This window comes from Orycteropus afer, unplaced genomic scaffold (genome assembly GCF_000298275.1).
Source record: "Orycteropus afer afer isolate SDZICR_OR568_19922 unplaced genomic scaffold, OryAfe1.0 scaffold00183, whole genome shotgun sequence".
Taxonomy (NCBI): Eukaryota; Metazoa; Chordata; class Mammalia; order Tubulidentata; family Orycteropodidae; genus Orycteropus; species Orycteropus afer.
The window spans coordinates 6,540,891-6,559,775 of record NW_006921770.1 but is presented as its reverse complement, the minus strand read 5'-3'; the positions used below and the strand labels follow the sequence as shown (position 1 = coordinate 6,559,775).

Below are 18,885 nucleotides of genomic sequence, written 5' to 3'. Positions count from 1 at the left end.
AAATAGGAATCTTAGAATCAAGACAAATGAGATATTCAAGATACAAGTTTTTTTTAATGACAGAGCTTGGCTAGAATTCAAATCTTCTGGCTTACATTCCAGAGAGTTTCTGCCAAGCTTTTAACAGAAAATTTTTTCCTTCTTTGTACAGTAATATAAGTTGTTTCTAAGGAGATCTGGTGGCATAGTGCCTAAGGCATTTGTTAATTGTTGGCTAACTGACTGTTGGCGATTCAAACTCACCAGCCACTCCACAGAAGGAAGACTGGGCAATCTACTTCCGTAAAGATTTACCACTTCAGAAACCCAAAGGGGGTCGCTATGAGTAGGAATCAACTCGATGGCACTGAGTTTGGTTTCGTTTGTTTTACAGGTTGTTTCTAGAATCTAAAGGACTGAAATTCACTTACCTTGCTTCTTTTCACAGTTGACTGCACAACCTAAAATAAGCTGAAGCAACCTCCCAAGTTCCACAGAATCTGAACATTCAGTTATTTGGTTTAAATCAGGGATAAGTTGTTCAGGAATCTGCTGTCCCAAAAACTGCAGTATCAAAGAATAAATTAGGATCATTCATTTATGTTGTCTACAAAGAAATAAACTACATTGGATTATCACAAGGAAACAAACTATGAATAGGTTTAAAAACAGACTCAGCTAAATTAACAAATGATAAATCCACGATTACTGATTAAAGCTAGTTAGCAATCTTCTGTCAACCTCCCAAAATTTTGAGTAAACAAAAGCAACTAAAACAATTTTACACCAAATACCATTTGGTATAACCGTCAAAGAGAATTACTTAATTGAAGGAAGGAGCTCTTCACCTAACATGCTATGACAAATTTTATTATTTCCTATTAAATAAAGACAGGTTTACGTTTAATCAAAGGACAGACATAGTATCTTAAAATATAATCAACTGCTAGAGAACTTCAATGTAATTTGTCACACTTTTGCAAATGAACAAATAAACTAAATGGATTAATTTTTCTTGGCCCTATTTTTCTTATTTTTAACTTACTAAAAATTTTGTTGTCATTTATAAAAGCTTCAAAATGCATTTTTTGGCATTAATGAATTGAAAATGTTAAGAATTCCCTTAAAATTTCTTGGAATAAATTATACGTTTGTGTGACTTTAAAAAATAGAAATACAACTATTTAATAGCAAAACCAACCAAAAGGTTTCAATCATTAAGCAATAAGCTGCCTGACAAAGAGTTTTCTTGTATCAAGTAATTCTTATATACTACTTTTTATTATGATACTGAATAAGAAAAAATAAACTACTTAAGTAATATACTATCTAGTGTGAGTTTAATACTACTTTCATGTAGTTTTTTTTCTTCCTATTCACTTGCACAAGTAAAATCTCACAATATACCTTTACTATTGTTTACATGGGAAAGAGACATCAAAACAAGAGAATGGTTTAAATTAAAAATTACTTCAATTTAACTATAAAGTCTATTTTCTACTTTATAGTATTGTATGAAATCAAATCATTTAAAAATGAAGTAAAACCTATTTGAGAAAAAATCAATTTTAATAGTATGCATGTATATATAAACATGTTGTTGTTGTTACGTGCCGTCGAGTTGGCTCTGACTCATAGCGACCCCTCCTTGGGTTTCCGAGGCAGTATCACTACGTAAGTAGATTGCCCAACTTTCCTTCCAAGGAGTGGCTGGTGGGCTTGAACCGCCAGCCTTCTGGTTAGCAGTCAAGTGGCTTAGGCACTATGCTACCAGAGCTCCTATGTATAAACATACATACATATGTATGCAGTGTTAGTTTACAAATCAGTACTTTAAAAATGTGAGTATTCAAAAAATGGCAACAATACATATTCTAATTATGATCCAATAAAATGTTATAAACAAAAAGCCAAGTCAAATTTCAGTGTCAATATAATTATCAGAAAGCATTTTGTATTTAAGCAAAGTCATGTTTTTCATACCTCATGGTAGTAACTCATAATTCCTTGAAGGACCTTCTTTAAATTACTAGCCTAAAGGAGGAGGAAAAAAAAGTAAATTTCTTATTTGCTATTAATAATGAAAGAAAATTTATGCTAAGGTTAGTTATATAAAAAATAATTCCCTGATAAAAAAATAAAACAAAAGCTTTATATTAGAAATATGCTAATGCAAGCACATATTTTTTTAAACATCAGACATTTAATGAGAAACGGACCAGAAAGAAAAAAAGTCTTCAACTGTAAGACTTTTGTAACCAGAGTGCTTGTATTTAAAGTGAATCACACTGAATTCAAGTGTCCACTTTAATTATGAACATGTCTACCTCCAGTCATTAGCAACTAATAGGGTGTAGACTCACTCTCCTGTCACAAGCAACTAGAAAACACAAGGAACTGTTTTCAAACTTTAGACAAGAAGAAATACAAAATTCTGCTTTCTGAGAGAAAGGAAACAAAAATGATGAGCCCAACACTGGTCCCAGCTTTCTGTTTACAGGCAATTTTCAGACCATGGAGCGAGGAGGGTGAAACTAAACAAGCCTGATGTCTTGAGTTGAGGACAAAGATATCCTAAGTGTGGGATAGGCCCAAGAGGCTAGAATTTTCAGGAGAGAAGCAAAGAGGCAGGAGCTAAGAAGAGAAAGAATTCAAGATATGTGCATAGTGACGCCGTTTGACTCTTTGGCAATATGCCAATTTGCATGCACGGGGTAAAAGTCAACAATACTGAACAAAAAAAAAATTTCAAGGAACTACAATTCAGCACAACTGTAAAGTGAACAATTCTTAAAGATTACACAGGGTCAAGAACTGCTGACATTTCCACCAGCAAGAATGAAAAGACTACGATGTCTACACAAAGCATTCACGAGAGACCCAAGAAAGGTCATAACATATTGAGTCTCACCTAGTGTCAGAGGAAAGAATATTTTAGATCTCTTACTAAGAAGCTTAAAAATAAACTTTGAAATGATCAGATTGATTCACAAGTATCTTAACTGCACTCAAGAACAAAATCCATACTCTACAAGAATATTAAAAACCCAGTACTCAACAACAAAATTCAATGTATAACATTGTTCTGGTTACCTAGCGCGCTGGTCTGACAATATACCACAAATGGGATGGCCTTAACAAACAGGAGTTTATTCTCGTACAGTTTTGGAGGCTTTAAGTCCACGTTCAAGGTGCCAGGCTCTAGGGGCTGGGTGAAAGCCCCTCAGCCTTGGGCTTCAGCTCTGCTTCCTGTCTTGGCCCACTGAAACTAGAGGCTTTTCTTCACTCAGATAGGTGCTGGCTGCTGAGGCTGACAAGCCCCAAGGCTGACAAGTAAAAAGGCACAGTCCTGATGTTACCAAACCACATGGCAGGCCATTAACTCAAGTCCACTGAAAGTCCCAAGGTCAGCAGAGCATGGCAGGCGGCTGAACAACGACACAACTACATGCAGGAAACAAGTGTGCCATAGGCTAGAAACCATTCTCCAAGTCTTCAGCTTATATACAGGAAGCAGACCACATCCCTAAAGCAGCTACTCAGCTGCTCACAGTAGATTCTACCATGGAGTTGATTACCAGTCTCATCATGGGGAATACTACATCCAGCTGCCCAGCCACTCAACCAGGCCCAGCCAAGTTGACAGAGAAACTGAACTACCACAAGCATCCAATAAAAATAAGTACACATATGGAAAACATAGGTCACATGAAGAGAAAATCAGTCATGAGAAATATGCCCAGACATGAGAGATACAAGAATTGGAAGAATGTAGAAACTACTAGTTTAATATTGTTTAAGGACTAAAGAAAAACATCAACAAAAGAAAGGAAAGTTATATTTTTAAAAAGCCAAATAACAATTTTAGAGGTTAAAAAAATAACAATATCTGAAATAAAAATTTCATGGATGGGATTAACAGTAGCTTACACATTGCAGTAAGGAAAAAAAGGCTAAAAAATACACAGGAACAAAAACTGTACAAAAATAAGCAATGATATGAAAGATACTGAAAAACACTAAAATGCAACTGCAGAAAAGGGGGTGGGAGACAAAAACCATTTGAAGATATATGGTGGTTCAAATCCACAAGCCACTCCACAGAAGGAAGATGAGGCAATCTACTTAAAGAAATATTGCTTTGGAAGCCCAATGGGGGTCACTATGAGTTGGAATCAATGTGACTGCAATGAGTTCGTTGTTTTTTTTTGGGGGGGTGGGGGGATGGGTAAGTTAAAACAATATATATGGTAACCCCTAGAATGACCACTAAAAATTAAAACAAAGAGGAGGTAATAAGCCAACTAACAGTATTTATTATTATTTTTTTTAAAAAAAAGATTTAATTATAAGATAAAATTCTAAATATACTAACCCAAAAAGAAGAAAAGAAAAAGGAACAAAGAAGAGACAACCACCTGTCAGTCTGTCATACTGAGATGGCTTATGAGTTGTTGTGAATCTGGAGGCAATGCCACTGGTACTTCAAATACCAGCAGGGTCACCAATGGTGGACAGGTTTCAGCGGAGCTTCCAGACTATGACAGACCCGGAAAAAGGTAGGGGTCATCCACTTCTCAAAGAACTGGCCAGTGAAAACCTTATGAATAGTAGTTAAATCCTTTCTGATATATTACTGAAAAAGTTTATGAATAGCCATGAAACAATGTCTGATATAGTGCCAGAAGATGAGCCCCTCAGGTCGGAAGGTGCTCAAAATGCGACTGGGAAAGAGCTGCCCTTCTCAGAGTAGAGCTGACCTTGAAGATGTGAATGGAGTAAAGCTTTAGGGACCTCCATTTGCTGATGTGGCATGACTCAAAATGGGAAGAAACAGCTGCAAACATCCATTAATAATCAGAACACAGACTGTACAAGGAATGAATCTAGGAAAATTGGAAACTATCAAAAATGAAATGGAATGCATAAAGATTGACATCCTAGGCATTAGTGAGCTGAAATGGATAGGTTTTGGCCATTTTGAATCAGATAACATGTGATCTACTATGCCGGGAATGACAAATTGAAAAAATGGTGTGGCATTCATCATCACAATGTTTCAAGATCTATCTTGAAGTACAATGCTGTCAGTGATAGAATAATATCCATACGCCTACAAGGAAGACCAGTTAATACTACCATTACTCAAATTTATGCACCAATTACCAAAGCCAAAGATGAAGAAACTGAAGATTTTTACAAACTTCTGCAGTCTGAAATTGACCAAACATGCAATCAAGATGTGTTATCAATGATGATTAGAATGCAAAAGTTGGAAACAAAGAAGAATCACCAGTAATTGGAAAATTTTGCCTTGGTGATAGAAATAATGCTAGAGATCACATGACAGAATTTTGCAAGACCAACAACTTATTAATTGTAGATATCTTTTTACAACACAAACAGCAGCTATACACATGGATTTTCCCAGAGGGAACACACAGGAATCACATTGATTACAACTGTGGAAAGAGGCGATGGAGAATTTCAGTATCTTCAGTCAAAACAAGGCCAGGAGCTGACTGTGGAAAAGACTATCATATGCAAGTTGCTCATATGCAAGTTCAAGTTGAAACAGAAGACAGTTAAAACTAGTCTACGAGAGCCAAAATATGACCTTGATTATATCCCACCTGAATTTAGAGACCATCTAAAGAAAAGATTTAAAGCATTGAACACGAATGACTGAAAACCAGAGGAATTGTGGCATGACATCAAGAACATAATCCATAAAGAAAGCAAAAGATCATTAAAAAGACAGAAAAGAAAGAAAAGACCAAAATAGATGTCTCTGAAACTTGCCCTTGGACAGAGAGTAGCTAAAGCAAATGGAAGAAATGACAAAATAAAAGAGCTGAACAGAAGATTTCAAAGAGCAGCTCAAGAAAACAAAGTCCATTATTATAATGAAATGTGCAAAGACCTTGAGTTAGAAAACCAAAAGGGAAGAACACACTCAGCATTTCTCAAGTGGAAAGAACTGAAGAAAAATTTCAAGCCTGGAGCTGCAATGCTGAAAGATTCTATGGGCAAAATACTGAATGATGCAGGAAACATCAAAAGAAGATACAAGGAATACACAGTCATTGTACCAAAAAGAAGTGGTCAATGTTCCTCCATTTCAGGAGGTGGCATACGATCAAGAACCAATGGTACTAAAGGAAGAAGTCGAAGCTGCACTGAAGCAACTGGCAAAAAACAAGGCTCCAACTATCGATGGAATACCCACTGAGATGTTTCAACAAACGGATGCCCTGCTGGAGGCACTTACTTGTCTATGCCAAGATATCTGGAAGACAGCTACCTGGCCAACTGACTGGAAAAGATGCGTATCTGTACCCATTCCAAAGAAAGGTCATCCCACAGAATGTGGAAATTATCAAACAGTATCATTAATATCACACACAAGTAAAATCTTACTGAAGATAATTCAAAAACAGTTGCAGCAGTATACTGACAGAGAACTTCCAGAAATGCAAGCTGGATTCAGAAGAGGACATGGAACGAGGAATATCACTGGTGATGTTGGATCTTGGCTGAAAGCAAAGAATACCAGAAAGATGTTTACTTGTGTTTTATTGACTACGCAAAAGCATTGGATTGTGTGGATCATAACAAATTATGGATAACTTTGTGAAGAATGGGAATTCTAGAACACTTGATTGTGCTCATCAAGAACATATACATAGACCAGGAGGCTGTCACTTGAACAGAACAAGGTGATACTGGATGGTTTAAAATCAGGAAGGGAGTGTGTCAGGGTTATATCTTTTCACCATACTTATTCAACTTGTATGCTGAACAAATAATCCAAGAAGCTGGACTATATGTAGAGGATGGTGGCATTAGGATTGGAAGACTCATTAACAACCTGTGATACACAGATGACACAACTTTGCTTGCTGAAAGTGAGGATGACTTGAAGCACTTACTGATGAAGATTAAAGACTACAGTTTGCAGTACGTACTACATCTAAACACAAAGAAAACAAAAATCCTCACAACTGATCAACAAGCAGCATCACAATAAATGGATAAAATATTGAAGTTGTTAAAGATTTCATATACTTAGTTCTACAATCAATACCAATGGAAGCAGCAGTCAAGACATCAGATGATATATTACACTGGGCAAATCTACTCTACTGCAAAAGACCCCTTTCAAATACTGAAGAGGAAAAATGTTTCCTTGAAGTCTAAGGTACACCTAACCCAAGCCACGTATTTTCAATTGCCTCATGTGCATGTGAGAGCTGGACAATGAACAAGGAAGACTAAAGAGTTGATGCTTTTGAGTTGTGGTGTTGGCAAAGAATACTGAAAGTACCATAGACTGCCAAAAGAACAAACAAATCTGTCCTGGAAGAAATGCAGCTGGGATGCTCCTTAGAAGGGAGAATGGCCAGACTTCATCTGACCTACTTTGGTCATGTTGTCAGAAGGAATCACTCCTTGGAGAAGGATATCATGTTTGGTAAAGTGGAGGGTCAATGAGAAAGGGGAAGGCCCTCAACAAGATGGATCTACATGGTGGTTGCTATGACGGGCTCAGGTGTGGCAAGGATTGTGAGGCTGGTGCAAGACCAGGTAGTACTCCATTCTGTTGTACATGGGGTCACTATGAGTCAGAACCAACTCGACAGCATCTAACACCACCACTACAAGAAGAGACAAAAGAAAACAAACAGCAATAAATTTGATTTAAACCCAGTGACACTGACTAGATATGTCTAAACATTGTATTAAGAGACAGAGACTCACACTGATTAAGAAAGTAAGACCCAACCATTAGATGTCTACATAAAACACCTTCAATCTAAGGACAAAGACTAAAAAACAGAAAAAGACAAACTATTAAAACAATAATCATAACAAAGCTGGAGTAGCTATAGTAATATCACCAAATCAGACTTCAGAAAAAGGATTATTACCAGGGATAAGGAGGCATTTCATAACCACAAATGAGCTCATTTATCAAGAACATGTAAGAAATCTACTACGTATAAATCTAATAATAAAGATTCAAAATACACGAAGTAAAAATTAACAGAATTGAAATTGGAAATAGACAAATCCAAAATCCTCCATAGAGAATTAAGGACTACCCTTTCCATAACTAATAGAACAGAAAATCAATAAGGATATAAAAGATCTAAAGAAGTGTTTCTCCTATACATTCTGCATACCTTTATTCTCCAGTTGTCACCAACATCCTCTTTAATTCGGCTTAACCAAGGTTCATCGAACCAAGCTACATCACTAAAACAAAAATAGAAATGCTAAACATTAAAACGTTTTCATTTCACAAAAATATTAAGAATACCAAATTGAATTACGTCACACTTTAAAGTTTGTCCTTAATAAGTATTATTTACATAAATTCAGAATTTTTTGTGATTCTTAAAGCTTTGTTTTGTAATTTCTCATATTAAGTTACATCTTCATTAACATCTTCAATTTAACACATTTACCAAATATCACATGCTAGAAACTCTGCAAGCAGAAAGATGTCCCAACTCTGGAAGGAAAACATAAAAAAAGAAAACCAACATCTTAATAGGTGTGTATCATTTACCTAGCACTGTGCTTGACATTTTTCCAGAACACTTTATTTAAACCTCACAAAAACTTGGCAAAGGATCTACCATTATCCCTCATCTTATCATTCAGGCAACTGAGAATGAAAGAGGTTAAGTAGTATGTCCCAAGTGACACTGTTGTTGTCGTTGTTGTTATGTACCATTGAGTCAGACCTGACTCATAGCGACACTTCCTTGAGTTTCCGAGGTAGTATCACTAAGGAAGTAGATTGCCCAACCTTCCTTCCGAGGAGTGGCTGGTGAGCTTGAACCGCCAGCCTTCTGGTTAGCAGTCAAGTGGCTTAGGCATTATGCTACCAGAGCTCCTCAAGTGACACTAGTACATGGCAAATCCCAAAATAAATCTTTTTGATCATAATCAAACAGAATGAGTTTTACTGAGAAATCTACTACAAGTTAAGCCTGAACTAGAAATAAACTATTATATTATTGTTGAAAGACAAGACAAAAAATTGCTACATCAGATTTTTCATATTTAATTAAGTTTCTGAAAAATATTATTTGATTATATGGTGGATTATAATAGTAAATCATATGCTTTAAACAAACATTTAGATTTTTTTGAGTAAAGAATTATGAAAGTGATGTAAAGATTAATAATTTACTACTATCATGATTAGAAAAACAGCTATAAAAGGGGAAAAGTCAGAAGCACAAAATGAATACACTAAAAGGAGAGTATGATAAATGTTCTAAGAGTTAAACAAGTAACTACAAGATCACAGAGTATGAGGGCTTAGAAGTGGCCTTAAAGGTCTCACCAAAATTCTTACTGACAAATAAAGTGAGGAAAAAAATCTGTTTTGGTTACCTAGAGCTGCTCTGACAAGAATATACCACAAATGGGATGCCTGAAGAAACAGTTTATTTTCTTACAATTTGGAGGCTTGAAGTACAAGTTCAAAGTATCAGGCTCTAGGGGTTGGGTGAAAGCCCCTTAGCCTTGGGCTTCAGCTCTGCCTCCTACTCCCAGCCCACTGAAGAGGCTTTTCTTCACTGCTGGTTGTTGAAATTGACAAGCAAAAAGGCACAGTCTTGATGTTACCAAACCACCCGGCAGGCGATTAACTCAAGTCCACGGAAAGTCCCAAGGTCGGCAGAGCATGGCAGCCGGCTGAACAACTCGGCTACATGCAGGGTTCAAGTGTGCCATAAGCTAGAGACCATTCCCCAAGGTTTCTCCTTAAATACAGGAAGCAGCCCACATCCCTAAGGCAGCTACTCAGCTGCTCACAGTAGATTCACCATGGAGCTGATTACCAGTCTCATCGTGGGGAATAATACATCCAGCTGTCCAGCCACTCAACTAGGCCCAGCCAAGTTGACACACAAACTTAACTACCACAAAATCTAAAGCAATTGTTTTCTAAAGTTTTATCTTCAATATAAAAATGCTAAGCTGAAACTAGGGCACAGTACCTACTCTCATGAGCTTTCCAGAAATCATTCCACCTCAGATGTCCTAATACATAAGATGATACTTCTGGCTGGATAAACCAAAAATAGCTTCACCAAGTTCATTTCATCTACCTGAAATTTGTGCCTACATGTATGCACTGCTTACATCCATGATATATTATGTGAAATAGGACATTATGTAATTTGGATGCTGTGTGAACACCCTATTATATACCTGCTATCATATTATAGGGAGCTCTGGTAGCATAGTGGCTAAGACACTTGCCTGCTAACCAGACGGCTGGCGGTTCAAACCCACCAGCCACTCCTCGGAAGGAAGGTTGGGCAATCCTGCTTCCGTAGTGATACTGCCTCAGAAACCCAAGGAGGGGTCGCTATGAGTCGGGGCTGACTCGACGGCACATAACAACAACAACAACATCATATTATATACTTGTATATGATGAGGAGCTCTAGTGGTACAGTGGCTAAGGCATTTGACTGCTAACCAGAAGGTTGGGGGTTCAAACCCACCAGTTACTCTGCAAAAGGAAGATGGAACAATCTACTTCTTTAAGATTTACAGCCTTAGAAACCCAGTGGGGGTTACCACAACTCAGAATCAACTCAAAAGCAGTGGGTTTGGTTTTTGGTTTTGGTATATGATATGGTGTGCCCACAACATCCAAAACATCTGAGGTCACATGGCTTTTGTGAAGCCATGGCAGCTGCTCTCTGAGTTACTGCTCTCTATGATCATCCCCTTCTCCACAGGTACGGTGATCTGAGTTGGTAAAAGCAATGGAAGATTGTTTGTTCCTGACCTTATGGAGCTGGTGCCCCTCCCCCACTTTCGCTGCTGCAGTGGTCAGGGCTGGAACCACAGCTCAAAGCAAGTGTCTGAAGCCCTATGAGTTGAAGGTCCTTCCACCCTGAGACATCCCCTTCACCTCCCCTCAGACAAGAATAAAACTCCTAGGTGCATACACCTTCAGGAGGTCTTGAGATAGACGGTGCCCCTCCTATTCCATTCCCTTCACTCTTTTCATCACCAGGAACACTTCTAGGAACCCACCACCATGAGGCCCAGCTTCACCTCCATGATCATAAACATGACACTCTGCCCTCTCCAGCCCTGAGGTGCTCACCCAGCCACAGCCTGAGGTAGAACTGTCAGATGTGGATCCCTAAAACATCCAAGAAGTCAAGATTGTGAGAAACTTTCTGGCTCAATATTAAGTCAGAGCCAAGAACATGGTTCTTGCTCTCTAGCCAGACATTACTCAGGTACGGGGGGCCAGGACGCAGGGGTGCTGAAGAACCTATAGAGGGCCCTTCCCCAGAGACCCAAGTTGGAGATAATTTGAGGCCAGAGGCCACTATGGAGTGACCTGCGGACTAGTCACCAGAGACTGGACCATGCACATGGAAGATGAGCCCCAGGAGCATGATGCGCCTGTCACAGGGAGCCCCGAGGATCAGCAGCAGCTCTGAGTGGTCCAAGATGGGCAGAAGCTTTGGCCTGCGCATGGACTTTTGGGACCAGCGGGAGGGCACACAGGTGGGAAGCTGTGCTACTTGCTGTGAGGCCAGTGGCAAGAGTTTCAAGGAGAACTCCTGGATGCTGAATCACCAGAGCATCCACATGGGCGAGAAACCATGAGTATGGCCAGTGCGGCATAGCCTTCAGCCACAGCTGGCACTTCACACAGCACCTGCACAATCACAATGGGAAGAAGCACTGTAAGTGCAGAAGTGCAGCCAGGCCTTCAATCAGAGCTCTAACCTGGTGTAGCACCAGAGGGTACATGGAGTGAAAGCCTTTCATCCACAGCCAGTTTGGCAAGGCCTTCACCTGGAGCTCTGTGCTCATCCAACACCAGCGCATCCATACAGGCAAGCCAGGCCTTCCACAGTCGTTTCCATTTCTTCTAGCACCTGTAGACCCACATGGAGGAGAAGACTCTTGCCTGCAACATCTACAGCAAGGCCTTCAGCCAGAGCTCACAGGTCATCTAGCACCAGAGAATCTACTTCTGGGAGTAGGTGGGGCAGCTGGATGGGGCCTGTGAGGAACATGGGCCTACTTTAAGGCTCCAGAGGAAGGACTCTTACCCACCTACCCTCTTGCATGGCTGCCCAGCTCGGCATGCCCAGTGGCCCCCCAAAATTCTTACTGGTTGCTGAAGAAAAAACAAACAAAACAACCCCTTATGTCTATTAAAGGAGCTCTGGTTGTGTAGTGGTTAAGGCATTTGACTGCTAACCGAAAGGTCAGTGGTTCGAACCCATCAGCTGCTCCACAGAAAAAAGATGAGGCAGGCTGCTTCTGTAAAGATTAACAGCCTTGCAAAGCCAATGGGAGTCACTATGATTCAGAATCAACCCAATGGCAGTGAGTCTGGTTTCAGGTTTGGTATGTTTATGAGGTTGGATGCTGTCCAAATGGATGTTATGCAGTGCATACCTGTACTTTCTTTCGAGCAAATTAATGTTAATTTTGCTCATCTTTCCCAGATGCTAAGATTATAATTACAAAAACAGCTTAGGTAAATATAAAACAACTTAGATAAATATAAATAATGCACTGCCAACCAGGTATTTACCAAAATGACTGAATTACTTTAGTTAATGAGTAAAAACAGTTAAAGTAAATTTACTTGCTTTTTATATCAGGATAAGTAATAACAAGTCCAAGACAAAAGAGGAATGTCTTGCAATGGACACTAAAGCGTAGAAGTATATGATTCTAAGCTATAATTAATAATATTTAGAAAATGAATTTACAGATAACCTATTCTAGTTTCTCCAAAATAATTCCTCCTTCTATCTTCCATTTGTCTTACTTTCTACCCCAAATCAATTTTACCCAAGAAATACTTTCTAGCTTCTTCATAAAAATATGTTTCCTATTTCTTTTCTTAGAAAATATGTTTCCTATTTATTTTCTTGGGAGCTCTGGTAGCACAGTGCCTAAGGCACTTGACTGCTAACCAGAAGGCTGGTGGTTCAAACCCACCAGCCACTCCTCGGAAGGAAGGTTGGGCAATCTACTTCCATAGAGATACCACCTCGGAAACCCAAGGAGGGGTCTCTATGAGTTGGGTCCGACTCGACAGCACATAACAACAACAACATTTCTTTTCTTATAAAGTAATTCAGCTTCCCTCAACAATTACAGTAACAATTAATATATCTCACTATTAAACTTAATATCCAACTTCAGAACTCTTTGGATATATTATTACTTTCCTTTTTACACTTCCGTATTACAGACATTAACTAGACTCTTAACTCTTAGCTCCTTTTGCTTGTATTTCCCAGAACCTCAATGAAACTCAAGGGACATCAAGTAAGAATGGAACATAGAACTAATGAGGCAAAATATAGTGCAATTATTTTTAACAAAGCTAAGAAAGAATCACCGGATGGTTATTTTTTAAAAAATCCACTCATAATATTTGTCTTCCACAATTTTACCAACTAAATTCAGATAGTGATTAATACTATAAGGGAACTCTGGTGGCATAGTAGGTAAGGCATTTGGCTGCTAACCAGAAGGCTGGCAATTCAAACCTACCAGATGCTCCATGGGAGGAAGATAAGGCAATCTACTTCCTTAAAGAAATCTTGGAAATCCAATGCGAGTTGCTATGAGTCAGAACTGACTCAACAGCATGCACTTGGTTTTGGTTTGGTTACTATAAAGAGCCTTGGTGGTGCAGAGATTGAGTATTCAGATGCTACCTATAAGGTCAGTGGTTTGAACCCACTAGCCACTCCATAGGGGAAAGATGTGGGAGTCTGTAAAGGTTTATAGCCTTGGAAATCTATGGAACTGTTCTTGCCTGTCATATAGGTTAGCTATGAATTGGAATCTAACTTGACAGCAATGGTTTTGGGTTTTTGTGGTTACTATTGTTGCTTCAACAGGCATCCTGAGACTATTTTTCCTGAGTAATCAAAAGGTCTTCTATGCGCAACACAAATTGTGATCTATACTTTGGAAATGCACATCTAGCCTTTCAATGTTATTAAGAGTTCCAAATGGTAAACTATCACAAGGGTTCAAGACACTAGATTTCAATTACTATAGTTCACTAAGGACACTCACTTTGGAGTTAGGCCAGAGTAGTTAAAATCCTACTTTTACTACTTACTCATTATTTGACTTCCCCAAAACCACCTCACCTCTCCAAGCCTCTATTACTTCATCTATAAATCGAGGATAAAAATCCTGTCTACCTCAAAGAGGAGTAAAAGCACAAGTCTCCCATGATGAGATGTTGTAATTATAAAAATAACTTAGCTAAATATATAAATGATGTACTGCTAGCCAGTCAAAAATCTGCCAAATGAACACATAAATGTATGAACAAATGGAAAGCAGGATGCATAAGGTCTCTTGATAGTTTACGTTTTCCGTGTCTTCTCCCTCTTGTGAAAACATCTAGTAAACAGAGGCTATCTGGTGCTTAAAGTACACAAAGCTATGCCTTACCTTCAGAGAAAGAAAACATATTACTTATAATTGTAGTTATAGTCCCTCCTCCAGATTAAAATAACAACCAGTGCCAATAAACAAAGTTTTCAGGACTCATTCTTCAAGGAGAATGTTGTTGTTATGTGCTGTTAAGTCGGACCTGGCTCATAGCGACCCCTCCTTGGGTTTCCGAGGCAGTATATTATGGAAATAGATTGCCCCATCTTTCTTCTGAGGGGTGGCTGGTGATTTTGAACCGCCAGTCTTCTGGTTAGCAGTCAAGTGCATTAGGCACTACGCTACCAGAGCTCCCCAAGGAGAATATATAACATTTTTAAATAAAGACATTTCTCTTCTCAAACTGTTTTCTAAAAACTATAATCATTTTACCTGAAAGTCTTAGTACTCATCTTTCAAATCACCAATTCCCAAACTATGAGTATGAAGACTCTCTTAAACTTCAAAACAAAATTGGAATCTACATAATAGCTGCACTTTCAGTAACTACTGATTAAGAAAATGAAAAAAGGCTACTAAAAATTCAGGAGAAGTTTAAAAATAATGCTTTTCAAGTAATAATAGCTATACACATTTGAAAAAGAGAGGTATATAGTATGTATTCAGGACCAGTAAAACTCCAGCAATACTATGATTCCCCAGGTCTGAGACATAAAGTTTGGGAATACCTTTTTTTTTAGATTCTATTAGGTGGCACAATGGCTAATGCATTCAGCTGCTAACCATAAAAGGTCAGCAGTTTGAACCCACCAGCCACTCCATGGGACACTCTGCTTCCATAAATATTTATAGCTTTAGAAACCCTATGGGGCAGTTCTACCCTGTTCTGTAGGGTTGCTATAAGCTGGAATACACTTGGTGGCAATGAGTTTAATTTATATATATATATATATATATATATATACACACACACACACACACATACATATATATGGTATATATATATAGGTGCTACCTGCCTCAGGTAAACAAAAAAAATTGTTGAAATGTTACTATTTTCTCACAAGGAAAAATTTCTCCTTAGCTTCAATACAACTTAGATGTGATTTAATGTAAGTCATATTAGCCAATAATGCAATATGTAATAATTTGTAATATACGCTAAAATGTTTTGAAATATTCAAAGGACTATGGTAAAATATGCCATTATAACAGGATATAATACACTAACCCAACTAGGGTAAGAAAATGCTATAAATCTCACTCTTCAGGACCCAGACTTCTGAAAAGCTCCAAAATTGAAAGGAGGTTTGAAAAAAAAAAAATAAAAGTGGTTCTTGGACAATAAGGAGGCTTAGAAACCTAACAACATGCAAAAACAGGCAAATGAGGCATAAGTGAGCTTTAGGCCTAATTTTAGGTGACTATTCATCTGTTTTGGGAGCTCTGGTAGCACAGTGCCTAAGGCACTTGACTGCTAACCAGAAGGCTGGTGGTTTAAACCCACTAGCCACTCCTCGGAAGGAAGGTTGGGTAATCTACTTCCATAGTGATACTGCCTGGGAAACCCAAGGAGGGGTCGCTATGAGTTGGGTCCGAGTCGACAGCACATAACAACAACAACATTCATTTGTTTTAGAAATAGAGCTTTCTGATTGGGTGGTTACCTTATTTTTCCTGAAGGAAAGCTATTAGAAGACAATGAGACAAGAGAGACAAGAAAAAAGCTGAAAGAATATATGGAATCAGTAGTAACAGCACAGTCTGTTGTAACAGACTGTGGAAAAATGACTTGGTAATAAAGGATACACATTAATTAAATTTACTTGAACTTACTCTAAACATCAGACCCAGCACTGCAGTAGAGGAGGTCAAAGCACCATATGCATCATATCATAGTAAAAACAGGGCTCTATTATTGTATTGTAGCACAAAGCTACTAAAGCCCACCACAATGCATACAAATGACATCTTTGGATGGCATTGTTGACATGCATGAAGGCATACCACCATTACATCCATACCAACCACACTGCAGCTACACTCACACTAATACCTACAACATATTGCAATAAAAGGCAGGTGTATATTCTAAAGAAGGAGCTCTGGAAGCATAGTACCTAAGACACTGGACTGCTAACCAGAAGGCTGGCAGTTCAAACCCACCAGCCACTCTGCTAAAGGAAGACTAAGCAATCCATTTCTGTAAAGATTTACTGCCTTGGAACCCAAAGGGGATCACTATGAGTCGGAATCAACTCAACGGCAGTAAGTTTGGTCTGTTTTGGTTTATATTCTAAAGACAAAAAAGAGTAATGATTTTCTCAAATCAAGAAAGAACCAAGTTCAGAACACTTGGCCATGATAAATAATTTAAAAATCAGAGTATAAATAAATAATATAGATAAGAAATATTATCTAAGAAAGCAGGGAAATAAGGCATATTTTAGAATGATTGTCAGAAAAAGGTAACATTTAAGTTGGTCTCTTAAAGTTTTAACCATAAAATTTATCTATTCAAGTTAGATCATTTTGAACATTGCAAGTAATTAGGATTTTGGTATTTTATGATTTTCTAAGAGTGTAATAGATTTTTGCTAACTAATCTACCATAGTTTTCATCGTGAATCACATCAACCCTCTACAAAATGATGGCCACAGTTAAATAATCTCTGACTGTAAAACTGTGAAGCAAAGATAGGATTATGGTCTCCTGAACATATATTATCATGAAAGTAATTTAATACAAATTTGTTATGCTTATGATTAATTAAGGAGCTCTGGTGGCACAATGCCTAAGGCATTTGACTGCTAAAGAAGTTGGTGGTTCAAACCTATCAGCTACTCCATGGAAGGAAGATGGAACAATCTACTTCTATAAATACTCACAGCCTTGGAAACCCAGTGGGTGTTGCTATGAGTTGGAATCGACTCAAAGGCAGAGGGTTTGGTTTTGGTTTTCGGATTAGTGGGTAAGGCATTTGGCTGCTAACCACAGGTCAATGGTTCAAACCCACTAGCTGCTCACTGGGAGGAAGATGAGGCAATCTACTTCCGTAAAGATTTATGGCCTTGGAAATCCAATGGGGGTTGCTATGAGTCAGAATAGTCTCAAAGGCAGTGGGTTTTGGTTTTATGATTAATAAATAAATTGTGACACAGAATTGGTCCTGTTTTTCTAGGGTCAAAGAACACAGATCAATATTATACATTTAAAATCTTAATCCTTGCACAATATTTGCAAATATTAGGATATAATGAATCTAGGAATGTTTGATATTACATAAAATTATATAAAATCTATCTAGCCCAAGAGAATCACTTTATTAAGAAAGGTTCCTCAGTATCTGTGACTTCAAATTTCACTCATGCATCATTTCATTATTGGTAAACTCATTCAATTACTACTAATAATTTAGAAATAGGTTTTAAAATGTATTTAAATCCAGCATTTTGATTTTATGCTTCAGTAAGTTCTAAGATAATGATACTGATCTCCTTGTACCAATATCTTAAAATTACAACAGTATAACTAACTAATGGAAAAATTATAAGCAATTACAGCACTCATTTAATCTGTTTATTTTTATAGTTTCTGTAATTTTATGAATAGGACCAGAACATGTTAAACACAAAATTTCAAATAAATTAAGAATCCTGATTACTCATTTAATTAAGATGCATCTCTATGAGCAAGAAAGGAATAATGAGATAAACTTTTTTGTTCCTTAGTTCTAAGAGAACCTTAATATATAATATTAACATAATATTATAATATATCTGTCATCACTGAGATAGGATAAAATTTCAATAACCTTTAGAATACAAGTGTGTTTTCCTCCTCCTAGACTTTGATATTGGGCCTAAAGTTCTTTTCAAAAAGAGTGAGGAGCACTACTCACATCTGATGAAGAACCTGTGCCATGGCAACTCCATTAGTCAGCTGTTTGACATCTTGACAAGGTGCAGTGGTATTGAATGACTGCAGCTGAAATTACATAAAGCAAATAAATTTACTGCTACTTTATAACTAAAGGGTACTATTAGGTGCTGTCGAGTCCATTCTGACTTACAACGACCCTATGTACACAGAACTACATGGTCCTGCACCATGTTCACATTTGTTGCTATGTTTGACCTACTGTAGCAGCCAGTGTGTCAATTCATCTAATTGAGGGTATCCCTCTTTTTTGCTAATGCTCTATTTTACCAAGCATGATGTCCTTCTTCAGGCACTGGTTCCTCAGATAACACGTCCAAAGAACATGAGACAAAGTCTTGCCTTCTAAGGAGCATTCTGGCTTCACTTTATCTAAGACTGACTTGTTTGTTTTTCTGACAGTCCATAAGATACTCAATATTCTTCGCAAATACCATGATTCACTTCCATAGTGCTATCACCTCGGAAACCCAAGGAGGGGTCGTTATGAGTCAGGTCCAACTTGACAGCACATAACAACAACAACA

At 37.9% G+C, this 18,885-nt stretch overlaps 1 protein-coding gene across 1 annotated transcript in view; it reads right to left on the bottom strand.

The window, feature by feature from the left end:
* HOOK1 (hook microtubule tethering protein 1) overlaps positions 1-18,885 on the bottom strand; it is a 122,862-nt gene that overhangs the window by 78,709 nt on the left and 25,268 nt on the right. Inside the window, exons 2-5 of the mRNA XM_007947413.2 lie at positions 18,321-18,406; positions 8,166-8,238; positions 1,963-2,013; positions 411-543 (exon numbers count right to left, since the gene is read on the bottom strand). Coding sequence (XP_007945604.1) covers positions 411-543; positions 1,963-2,013; positions 8,166-8,238; positions 18,321-18,406 — 343 coding nt within the window. The remainder of the gene's footprint in view (positions 1-410; positions 544-1,962; positions 2,014-8,165; positions 8,239-18,320; positions 18,407-18,885) is intronic.